At 40.1% G+C, this 11,576-nt stretch overlaps 1 protein-coding gene and 1 non-coding gene across 2 annotated transcripts in view; one reads left to right on the plus strand and one right to left on the minus strand.

The window, feature by feature from the left end:
* Positions 1 to 3,862: 3,862 nt before the first annotated feature.
* On the minus strand, positions 3,863 to 5,198 carry oacyl (O-acyltransferase like). Its single transcript, XM_076887080.1, has 5 exons — positions 5,104 to 5,198; positions 4,814 to 4,937; positions 4,478 to 4,664; positions 4,185 to 4,327; positions 3,863 to 4,089 (listed from the first exon to the last, which is right to left on the minus strand). The coding sequence occupies exons 1-5, from the start codon at positions 5,196 to 5,198 to the stop codon at positions 3,997 to 3,999; spliced, it is 642 nt and encodes a 213-aa protein (XP_076743195.1). The 3' UTR covers positions 3,863 to 3,996.
* A 2,666-nt stretch (positions 5,199 to 7,864) lies between these two features.
* LOC101479326 (gastrin-releasing peptide) overlaps positions 7,865 to 11,576 on the plus strand; it is a 35,152-nt gene continuing 31,440 nt past the window's right edge. Inside the window, exon 1 of the transcript XR_013099520.1 lies at positions 7,865 to 7,993. This is a non-coding gene — a transcript (gastrin-releasing peptide). The remainder of the gene's footprint in view (positions 7,994 to 11,576) is intronic.

Here is an 11,576-nt window from a genome sequence, read left to right on the forward strand (position 1 = left end):
ATCTCGTCAATCAGTTTCACTTTAAGATGAGTCACTGACATGGAAAGTGAAGTGAAAACATGGTCTAATTCAAACGTATTGTCTTGGCCAGAACAGTTAATGGTAGGGAAAGGATGGTGGGGTGAGCTATGAGTCAGTTGCAAGAAAAGCACTTAGACACTCAAGAGGAGTGTTCGATGTATTTTTCTGTAATTTCAGTAAAAGAAAAAGGCCTTTATATATATATATATATATATATATATATATATATATATATATATATATATATATATATATATTAGGGGTGCAACGATATTCGTATCGATATTGAACCGTTCGATACAGTGCTTTCGGTTCGGTACGCATATGTATCGAACAATACAACATTTGTAATTTATTTTATCAATTTTCCTTCTGACGATGCTGTCTGTGTTGAGCGCTCAGTGAATCTGCGTTCGACTACTCCGCCTAGGCTGCACTGTCGAGCGCAGATCCACTGAGCGCTCAACACAGACAGCATAGTCAGAAGGAAGAGCGCAGGGCACCTCCCCCACCCTCATTCAGATCTGGCGTTTGGAATTATTTTGGTTTTCATGTGACGTATGACCCTGAAGGTAAGCGAGTCATGGACTAAAGCAGTATGTTGGATGTGCCATGCAATGCTCAATTACATGGGTGGGAACTAGTGTGTTAGCGCAGTTAGCTCGTTAACGTGTTAGCCGTCTAGCACCATGCACGGGGCGATCGGTGGTAGCTCGTTAACGGAGATTTGCCGTGTTGTGGCGTTAAGGTCATTTCAACGAGATTAACCTGAAAGCACTAGTAGGAACACAACGAATATGACTGCACATTTACGCCGACATCATCCTAGTGCAAAGACAAAAACAACAAGCATGCTACTAACTTTAGCCGAGTCATTTAGACAGCTGTTAGCACATGATTCTCCTTATGCTGCTGAGAATATAGCCCAGAAGAAGCGGATAGTATAGCTTTTATTTTGGAAAGAGACATTTCTCTGTAATAAACTCTCTTTTCCAAAGATGAGTGATTCCTCAATAAGATACAGGGCTCGCAATATCGCTAGCCCGACGTCCCGGAGCTAGCGATTTTTTTCAGTCGGGCTACCAAAATCTATCTCTTCCCTGCCCGTCGGGCTATTGTAGGAAGGAAAAATATATGTCAATGCTTTTGCATTCTTTCAGAAATGTAGCTGGGTAATTATGTCATTGGCATCGGTGAGCCACTGTCAATATGTGACATATTGAAATCGCGTTTGAATTTGCGCTTGTTTTTTGCTTTCACTTTGCAATCGCACGAACTGTGTATAGAGAGCGACAGCACTGATCTGTGAGTGATGATAATTTGTGCACCAATTCCTCTGACATCGTCTTATTAATCGTTAGCTTACTATGCAAACATGACAAGTGAAATCTCCCGCAGCAAGCTTAAACATGTGAGAGGTTGATCGCGCAGAGAATCGCTGAGCTTATGTGAGTGCGCGTGTAAAAGCATTTCAGTTCTGCTGAGCCAAATAAGACAGGTCAGGGTGAAGAAGTGACAGCCAAAGAAAAGCTTACCACAAAACGGAGAAGTTATGACAAATCAGACTATAAGGCAAAAAGAAAGTGCAGCTTTATGGTTTCATGGACAAAAGAATTTCTGTGGCTGCAATATGACGAGCTAAATAACCAGGGCTGCACATAAGTGGTCCGCAGGTGCGCATTCGCTGTCAAAATAAAAAACACGCACAAGGGTTAGGGTTAAATTTAAAAACTGTACTTTTGAGTTAAAATATATATTTATAATTTTAATAAATGACAAATTAAAAAGGCATGAACATTTTTTTTGTATCGAAAAAATATCGAACCGTGACACCAAAGTATCGAACCGAACCGAACCGTGAATTTTGTGTATCGTTGCACCCCTAATATATATAAAACACCCAGCACGCCCCTGCGGGCGGTTTATCCTTCAAGCTCGGGTCCTCTACCAGAGGCCTGGGAGCTTGAGGGTCCTGCGCAGTATCTTAGCTGTTCCCAGGACTGCGCTCTTCTGGACAGAGATCTCCGACGTTGTTCCCGGGATCTGCTGGAGCCACTCGCCTATCTTGGGAGTCACCGCACCTAGTGCTCCGATTACCACGGGGACAACCGTTACCTTCACCCTCCACATCCTCTCGAGCTCTTCTCTGAGCCCTTGGTGTATATATGTATATATATATATATATATATATATATATATATATATATATATATATATATTTGACAACCACAAATGGTGTAGTAGTTGTTTTAGGTATATAACTATAATCACAACCACATCTGTACCTTGCTTACAGGCTGGCTATGTACAGTCGGAGCTTGGTTTTCTTAAAGGGCTAATGGGCTTGAATACCTACATTACTATGCAACAGTCCTGAGCCATTGCTCATTTCTTTATATTTTGCTTCCAAGGCCAGACTATCATGAGCACTAGTTCTCCAGGCTTTCAAAGTCTTTCAAAGCTTTTCTTTATACATTGGCAACTTTTTCTCTCATTTTCAGTGCACTGGTGTTGAAATGACTACTCATTTTCTCATTTTTTAAGTTTTCTTCTTTTTTTTTTCTCCTGCTAGAAAAAAACTTTGCTCTTCACGTTGACCTATGAATCACTCAAGCATAAAAAAGCGATCGACCTCAAGGGATGAACCAGTGTTGTGTCTACACATAGCTTAGCAAACAACCAATTTTAAATTATATCTTCAAACATTTTGATATTGGCAGCCTGTTACAAAGAACATGATTTTTTTTAACCCAGTTTCCTCCATTAAATCTATGAAAAACACCAAAGATAATAGTTTGTTTTTTGTTTTTTTTGCAACAAAGAGATTCACAAAGAGCGTGCGTTCTTTGAAAATTTGAGGAAACCGGACAAAAGAAGAAGTGGCAGCCCAACTATCTACAACAAATGAACAATGTCTGAAAGTCATGCACTTAAGAAATAGGAAACAAAGACTTGACACAAGGTCTGAGACATACATTTGGTCCTTCAGCTGATCTATCTACTGTTTGCCAAAAAAAATGGTCTCAGTAGACGGGTAGCTGTCAAAAAGAAGGGTAAACAGGGAGAAATGGTTAAGGTATCCCAAATTACAAAAGATCTGGACTGAAAATCAATGGGAACAGGTGTAATGGAGTGATGAATCGAAATTTGAAAGTTTTGGTTCAAATCATTGTCAATATGTACAGAGAAGACAGGGAGACCAGTGAGTATCTACAGCCATAAACACAGTGCTGTCTCTGTCATGGTTTGTGATTTCAGTCAATCAGTGGCACATAGACATGACTAAAACGGCAACATTGTTGAAGCAGTGTGGGATCATGTTGACAGAGATCAGAATGAAAGGATGCCAACATTTAAAGATGTCCTTCAAGATGCCTGGAGAACTACTCCCGAAGACTACTTCAAGAAAGAGAGTTTGGGCTTAAAGGTGGTCATACTAAACATAAACTTTTTGTCTGTTTCTCAGAATTTGAACTCTGTTCTTGCCTTATTTACTGTATTTCCATCTATGTTGGCACGCTTCAGTAAATCACTGCACCTATTTCCCATTTTCCTGAGATAATATAAAGAAATACGGGGTTGCTCAAAATGTCTGCACCTTACGCTAACACATGGTGACAAGTTATCTTTTTCTTGTGTGGTATCTGCAAGGCATTAAGAACATGGACGTGTGAGGCAATAAAAATGTAGTCAAGAAAATGTCATGTGACCCTGCAGGATGTTTTCTCCATCAACCCATAGCGACTTGTCAGATATGTAAATTGTGTTTACTGTGTCAGATAATAACCTCAGCACACACACACACACACACACGCACACACACTAAAAGCATATTTCCAAGTTTTTAATTAAATTGCTTCGTTAGCTACAAAAGCAGCTATAAATAAAAGCAGTGTTAGAGATCACAATGCATAAACAAAGATAATGAGGGTAGTTATTAAGGATGTGAATAGCTGGGCACGTCCATGCCCTGCTCTATTTTGGGAGCAGGTAGGGCTTCTCAACTAACACAGTGAGCATGTAGCTCACTGCCAATGTCAGCACCAGGTGGCCAAGGAACAGGTACATCTGAGCAGAGGAGAAAAGTCTGATGTTATGAAGAACTGTGCCAAATCATTTGAAATAAGCACACTAAAACAGAACGTGCAACATGAAATACTTACAAAATTGATGTCTGTGTAATGGATTGGGGTCTCTTGAAAGCCAATGTACAGGATGATGAAGACAGGGTGTATGAGATAGCAGGCGAAGCTGATTTTGGAAAGAGGAACCCAGAAAGTCAAGGATAAGAACCTCTTGATAAAGCCTGGAGTGATCAAAAACAAGAAAATATAAAGACATATAAAAATAAGAACATACAGACTCAATTTCCTTTAACATACTATGTGCTTTCCTATATTGTTATTACTGTTAATGTAGAGATATGGGATTTAGTTCATCCCAACACCTGGTTTACCTCCATAGCCTTCCTCACAGGCCAGTATAATCCAGGTCACAGCCAGTGCCCAGAGTGGTCTATGCAGCCCTTGATACAGGGCATGTGGCACAGATGGATTGGCTGGCGTCTCCTTCAGGATGTAGGGCAATCCAACCAAAAGAGCCAAAAGTGACAGACAACAGAGCCAACCAAGTGCTGCCTGCCACTGAAACAACAGATATGATAAGCACATAAGTGTGGTGGCAAATGTTCAAATTCTGGCTCGGCTATAAACCAAAAGGCATATGCTGTTTTTAAATTCTCAGAAAAGACTAAGCCACGGTCTGGGATTGAAACCTGTCAAAATGCTCTCACCCATTGCTTTAACAGTGGATTTTTCTTTGCTGTCAGATATATTCCGGTCAAGATCCCTATTAGAAATGGCCCGTATCTCGTGTAGGGTTTCACATAGTAATACAAAACATAATTCTCAGATGTCCTGCAAAATAAACAAGTTTATTTTCTGGGAAATCATAAGAAGAGATGCATAGTTGGTAGACAGCCTCAATTATGTTTTTGCATTGTAGAAAAAGGAAACACTGAAACTTAAAAACAAAAAACCTTGATATTCATTTCACCAAACGCTGTTTTGCATTGAATCTTACATTGTAGATGGCTGAAAGACTGGTAGCTGCAGGTGTGCAGTTATAATAGCACTGGCCACAATAGTCATCAGGAGGAGGCCACCTGCCACAACCATAAACACACTCCTATTTCTGACAAATAAAACATGGAGGGGATAGGATTACAACCACAGAGATAATAAAAATGTATACGGCTCCTAGTGATGCTCTAGTTCAAGAATGAAGAAATCACTTTAACAGTATTTCAGAATCATATTAAAGGATGTGAACATACAGTCTGTATAAATAAACCAAGAGAGGAGTGGTTGCATAACACTGGAAGTCTAGAGACAGGTACCACGTCCAAGGAATACACTGCACAGGGATATGAAGATAAAAGGTTAAGAACAGGTAAGTAAATCTGTTCTAAAATACCCAATGTAGGACTAAATTATAAGTTAAACTTACTATCTCATGGACTGGGAGCAGATTACTGATCAATAGTAAGTTAGCCCACCAGTATGTCTTACAATCCATCACTGTGTCTATAAATGGGAACCAGTAGGGTCCCCACTTGACCAGAGAGATAAGGCCAATGGTTAGACACATAATGAACAGATGCAGTGGCTGAATCCTGCAAAGAGGACAGAGAACAGCAATTTAAAAAATGAATAACACATGCAGAAAGCCTCTTTTACTTGAGTGTAAAAATGGAGTGACGCAGACACAAATTAATTTGGTTAACTGACCAAAATACAACACCTTGTAATCCGCTTTAAGAGATAGCTCCCAACCAGGCTGAGGCTCAGTTTGTCTTCAGCCTTGTTGATAGAGCCCAGCAGGGACCTGGCACTAAGCAGACCCCTAAAACATCAAATTTCTTAAGCTGGCAATAAAATAATTAAAAAATATATGTTTACACTGTCAATCTGAAATTGTTCCAGTCTCACCCCAGCAGTAAGAAGGTATCGACAGCCATGAAAACAGGTCCACTTATGGTTAGCACATAGAAAGGGCTGCTTTCAACAGTTTTCCTCCAGTCTTTGTAATTGTCTGCAACACAGGTCTTATGAACATAAGTGAAAGTATATGTGTGTTATGGAGTAATGAGACCATCAATGTACTGCCATACCCAAGCTGTTGATTACAGGGAACTGTGCAGAGTGGCCACATATGATCCATAACAGGCTGAGAACACGGATGCCATTCAGTGAAGCGTAGCCTCCGACTGGAATTGATGTGGAGGTGCTAAAAATGCCCTGCGTGGTCTTCTGTATAGAGATTGCTTGAAGGCAGCCATACACACGGCTTTGAAGAGCGCATGTTTGTGTGGGGTGGTTGCTATCTGCCAAAACCAATATTATACAAGGTCAGTATTGTCTCAATATAAATACATCTGTAATAACTGATTCTGCAGCTCACATAATCGCATTATTTGGTTACTGAAGATAGTAACCATAATATGTGTGATATGCAGTACTACTCCTCAGCAAATCTAGATGATGCACTTTGCACTTACTACTTTCTTCTGAACTCCAGCTATTAGTTTCACTGCTGGATGAGCTGCTGGTCTTCAGGGTCCCGTAAAGGTTGAGCGCAGCGTTTAAGCAGGAAGACTCTAATGTAGGTTCGACCTTTCTTTTCCACTGCCACCTTATCATAGCTGTTAACAGGGTGGCTCCGAGAGGAATTGCTACCATTACACAACAGACAAACCTGCAGGAGAAAATAAAGTTTGACAAGACAAAAACAAGGTGTCCTGAGCTAAAGGCCTGGACATATGAAAAGATGCTCATCTTTGCTCCACAGGTAACCCTAATGGAAGTGCATATGCAGATAAAACAGTAAAGAAAGTGAGAGCAGTGTAATCGTATACTGACAGGCAGGTGATATCAGATGTATCAGGGGCAATTTTGCTGGACAAACAGTGAGTCATGATCATCTCCTGAGTGGACTGATTGACCAGGATGGAAGGTAAAGGAGGAATGAGGGACATCTGATTAAACTGAAGCTGGTCTGTCGAAAAGTGAAAATTAGTCACGTTTAAAAAAAAAAGAAAGAAGCGATATTGTGTTGTATAGATGATACCGCATAAATTCATTTTTAAATCACTGACCGTAAAGCACCAATGTTTGCACGTCATCTTTCTCACAGGAGTCAGGTACACAAATACCGACAAAGTACTGGACTCTTCCCTGTTTAAGAAGAAAACGTAGTTTAAAGTATGCTTACTTTCATCTAATATCTATTGGTTGTCATGACTTTTTATCGTGTTAGTTGTTACCTGCCGAAGGAACACCTGGCAGTACTGTCCAGAAAAGCTGGGGCCGTGAGCAGAGCGGCACTGCTGCAGCAAACCAGGCTGGTTGGTGTTACCTCCTACAACATTGCTGCCCACTTTCCCAAAAGCATCATACACTGACAAAACACACAGAAGAAGAAAAAAAGCCATTCATTTACAGGCCCATTGGCTGTAAAGATGCATGGTGTTACTATATAAGTAAATCTCACTTTTTCATGAAGTTCTAGGTTTTAAAGACACCCTTTAGATAACAATTAAAGAAGAAGTGTCTTGTGTCTTGCTAATTTTGATCACAAAACGACATACACATACTAGTGCATCCACCAAAATATAGTTAAGTTTCGACTTAGTATCTTCTTGGAAAATAATTTGAAATTTGTAATTTTAAAGTTGAAATTTTGAGGAAATAACCCCAAATTTGGACTTCTGGATAACAAAAAAAAAAAAAAGATTTTTTTCCCCGTGGCAGGAGCAAGCTTAGATACTTCAGTCTGCCATTTGGCTCTATTCACTGAAGACTAACTCATGAGCGCCCTCTAGGTGGATTGTAGGGCATTAACAGTAGGTTTAGTAGGTTGGATTTACGTGTGTCCCAAGACCCCTGCTGAGCTGGCATACCTACTTTTATTAGTAAGTGTGAAACAAACAGTGATGTCATTAATGTTGCTGTGACACTGGTAGGGGAAAAGGGAGTTAAATAAAACAGATAGAGGTGAATTTAAGCTAATTGTGTAGGGTTTATAGTTGGTGGCTCTTAAAAAAAAGTATTGAAATAGTGAAGTAGTAAGTAACATTTACATTGAACTTGAGTAGCATTAGCATATTTTGATTTATAAGGTATTTTGTTCTTCATAAGTTAGCTGTTAGCTTACAAAAGTATGTGTTAGCTAACAGCTACATTTATTAGCTATAGCCTCTTATCACAGCTCCGCAAAGATTTGCATTTCAGTGGTTCCATCAGGAGGGTGGTGTTGACCACGCAATGTCCAGTGCTACTCCTTATGCTGGTAGTACAGTTAGTTAGTTATTAGCCTCAAGGCTGGTCTTTGTTACTATCTCACTGAAAATACATACAGTGGGGCAAAAAAGTATTTAGTCAGCCACCGGTTGTGCAAGATCCCCCACCTAAAATGATGACAGAGGTCAGTAATTTGCACCAGAGGTACACTTCAACTGTGAGAGACAGAATGTGAAAAAAAAAAAATCCATGAATCCACATGGTAGGATTTGTAAAGAATTTATTCGTAAATCAGGGTGGAAAATAAGTATTTGGTCAATAACAAAAATACAACTCAATACTTTGTAACATAACCTTTGTTTGCAATAACAGAGGTCAAACGTTTACTATAGGTCTTTACCAGGTTTGCACACACAGTAGCTGGTATTTTGGCCCATTCCTCCATGCAGATCTTCTCGAGAGCAGTGATGTTTTGGGGCTGTCGCCGAGCAACACGGACTTTCAACTCCCGCCACAGATTTTCTATGGGGTTGAGGTCTGGAGACTGGCTAGGCCACTCCAGGACTTTCAAATGCTTCTTACGAAGCCACTCCTTTGTTGCCCGGACGGTGTGTTTTGGATCATTGTCATGTTGGAAGACTCAGCCTCGTTTCATCTTCAAAGTTCTCACTGATGGAAGGAGGTTTTGGCTCAAAATCTCACGATACATGGCCCCATTCATTCTGTCCTTAACACGGATCAGTCGTCCTGTCCCCTTGGCAGAAAAACAGCCCCATAGCATGATGTTTCCACCCCCATGCTTCACAGTAGGTATGGTGTTCTTGGGATGCAACTCAGTATTCTTCTTCCTCCAAACACGACGAGTTGAGTTTATACCAAAAAGTTCTACTTTGGTTTCATCTGACCACATGACATTCTCCCAATCCTCTGCTGTATCATCCATGTGCTCTCTGGCAAACTTCAGACGGGCCTGGACATGCACTGGCTTCAGCAGCGGAACACGTCTGGCACTGCGGGATTTGATTCCCTGCCGTTGTAGTGTGTTACTGATGGTGACCTTTGTTACTTTGGTCCCAGCTCTCTGCAGGTCATTCACCAGGTCCCCCCGTGTGGTTCTGGGATCTTTGCTCACCGTTCTCATGATCATTTTGACCCCACGGGATGAGATCTTGCGTGGAGCCCCAGATCAAGGGAGATTGTCAGTGGTCTTGTATGTCTTCCATTTTCTGATGATTGCTCCCACAGTTGATTTTTTCACACCAAGCTGCTTGCCTATTGTAGATTCACTCTTCCCAGTCTGGTGCAGGTCTACAATACTTTTCCTGGTGTCCTTCGAAAGCTCTTTGGTCTTGGCCATGGCGGCGTTTGGAGTCTGACTGCTTGAGGCTGTGGACAGGTGTCTTTTATACAGATGATGAGTTCAAACAGGTGCCATTCATACAGGTAACGAGTGGGGACAGAAAAGCTTCTTACAGAAGACGTTACAGGTCTGTGAGAGCCAGAGATTTTCCTTGTTTGAGGTGACCAAATACTTATTTTCCACCCTGATTTACGAATAAATTCTTTACAAATCCTACCATGTGAATTCATGGATTTTTTTTTCACATTCTGTCTCTCACAGTTGAAGTGTACCTCTGGTGCAAATTACTGACCTCTGTCATCATTTTAAGTGGGGGAACTTGAACAATCGGTGGCTGACTAAATACTTTTTTGCCCCACTGTAAGCACACAATGAGTAGGAATTAGTTACAATGTAGGTATGAAATGAACACTTTCAACATCATCATCTTAACTATTTAAATATTCTTACAGTTCTTTTGAACACTTATGCAGTTTCATAGGCTCTACACCAGCTGCACAGGTTAAAGTCACGGATTTGATGTATGCATCGATCATTTTTGATGTAAGCATGACAGTCATAAAAACCTAATCTTTGTAATTTTCAGAAGCTTCCAGCGGCAGTATTTTTATTCTCTGAGAAGGTGAAAATGAACTTAAGCTTATGGTCTTGCATTGTCCTGAAGAATTTGTAATCTATTTCTGTATTTTTGACTTTTCTATCTTGGCTCCTCTGCTAAAGTGGATTAAATGCCACTTACCACACAAGCGCATAAGAAATGCCATACAAAAATCACAATCACTTACTTAGAACAGCATAGCCCTTTGGTTCATCCTGGTTAATTTCCCGGAGAAAAGTGTTTGTATCCTCCAAGCATCTTTGGGACACTGTCAAAATCTGTGTGTTTTCCACTGCTCCTCTGCCCCCCACAAAAAGAAGAAACGCCACCAAATGGAGGATCATTTTGGCTCTGACTGTTTCTTTTTAGGGAAGAAGGTGTTTAAATAACAGAGAAGGGAACACGTCACCATTCAGAGTGTACTGTGAAATTCATCTTCCATGGCTAAATTGAATGACTTTAATTGGTTTTCACTAGCAGGTGTAAACAGGATTTGGTTACATGAAGGAGGATGAGAGGCTAACAAAACAATCCAGGCTGTGATTTTTCTCACTACGCAAGAACAACATTATTAAAGTGCAGCTTTGACGGGTGACCAGTCCACATAACCATTTAAGCACACATTTTTAAGTTATATTTTTATTATATACCAATTGTATTTTACATATTCACACATTTTAAATAGCATTAAATAGACACAGAGACACAAAGGTAATTACTTGAAAATTCCTCTGCTCAGTTATAACTATTACTACAATTTTCTACTTTTCTCTAGTGATGGAAGAAACACCACAGATCATCCAGCCATCAGAGTACAGCACTCCAAATAACTGACCACTAGAGGGAGCGATTGTCCATAAAACATTCTTGGGCCGTCTCGTTTTTACCTAGCAACACATATTTAATAGAATGCAACCCTATTTTGATCTAATAATAGTAGTTTAGTGCTTAAGTGCTTCTGTGTCTCTTACAAAGAGGAAAAGACCCTACAATCACCACTTATTTTAACTACTTACTCCATAGCATGATTAAAACATTTTGTCACTGACAGTGCAGCATTAGAATCTATAGAGAAAAGGAGAGTTTTTAATAAATAATAGACATTTCTTTCTGTTTTTACATTGCAGCTAACTGGTACCTTTAGAGCTATGCAATACTGGGCATTAGCGGCACTTGTTAGCCATGTGCTGCAAGATACTCATAGTCATTACTGGGTTATTTAATTCTAAAAGATAACAGTGCAGTGTGGTTATTTATGTTTATTTTATGTTTTTCATGCTGATTTAGAGGATTTTGA

This window comes from Maylandia zebra, linkage group LG7, assembly GCF_041146795.1.
Source record: "Maylandia zebra isolate NMK-2024a linkage group LG7, Mzebra_GT3a, whole genome shotgun sequence".
NCBI classification, from domain to species: domain Eukaryota; kingdom Metazoa; phylum Chordata; class Actinopteri; order Cichliformes; family Cichlidae; genus Maylandia; species Maylandia zebra.

What these genes read in the sequence shown, in the direction of transcription:
- oacyl (XM_076887080.1), bottom strand. Translation starts at nt 5,198, where the DNA reads ATGGTTGTGGCAGGTGGCCTCCTCCTGATGACTATTGTGGCCAGTGCT. An exon ending in GTCTTTCAGCCATCTACAAT is followed by an intron (nt 4,938 to 5,103) that starts GTAAGATTCAAT and finishes TTTATTTTGCAG; the next exon opens with GACATCTGAGAATTATGTTT. An exon ending in ATTACACAGACATCAATTTT is followed by an intron (nt 4,090 to 4,184) that starts GTAAGTATTTCA and finishes TCCTCTGCTCAG; the next exon opens with ATGTACCTGTTCCTTGGCCA.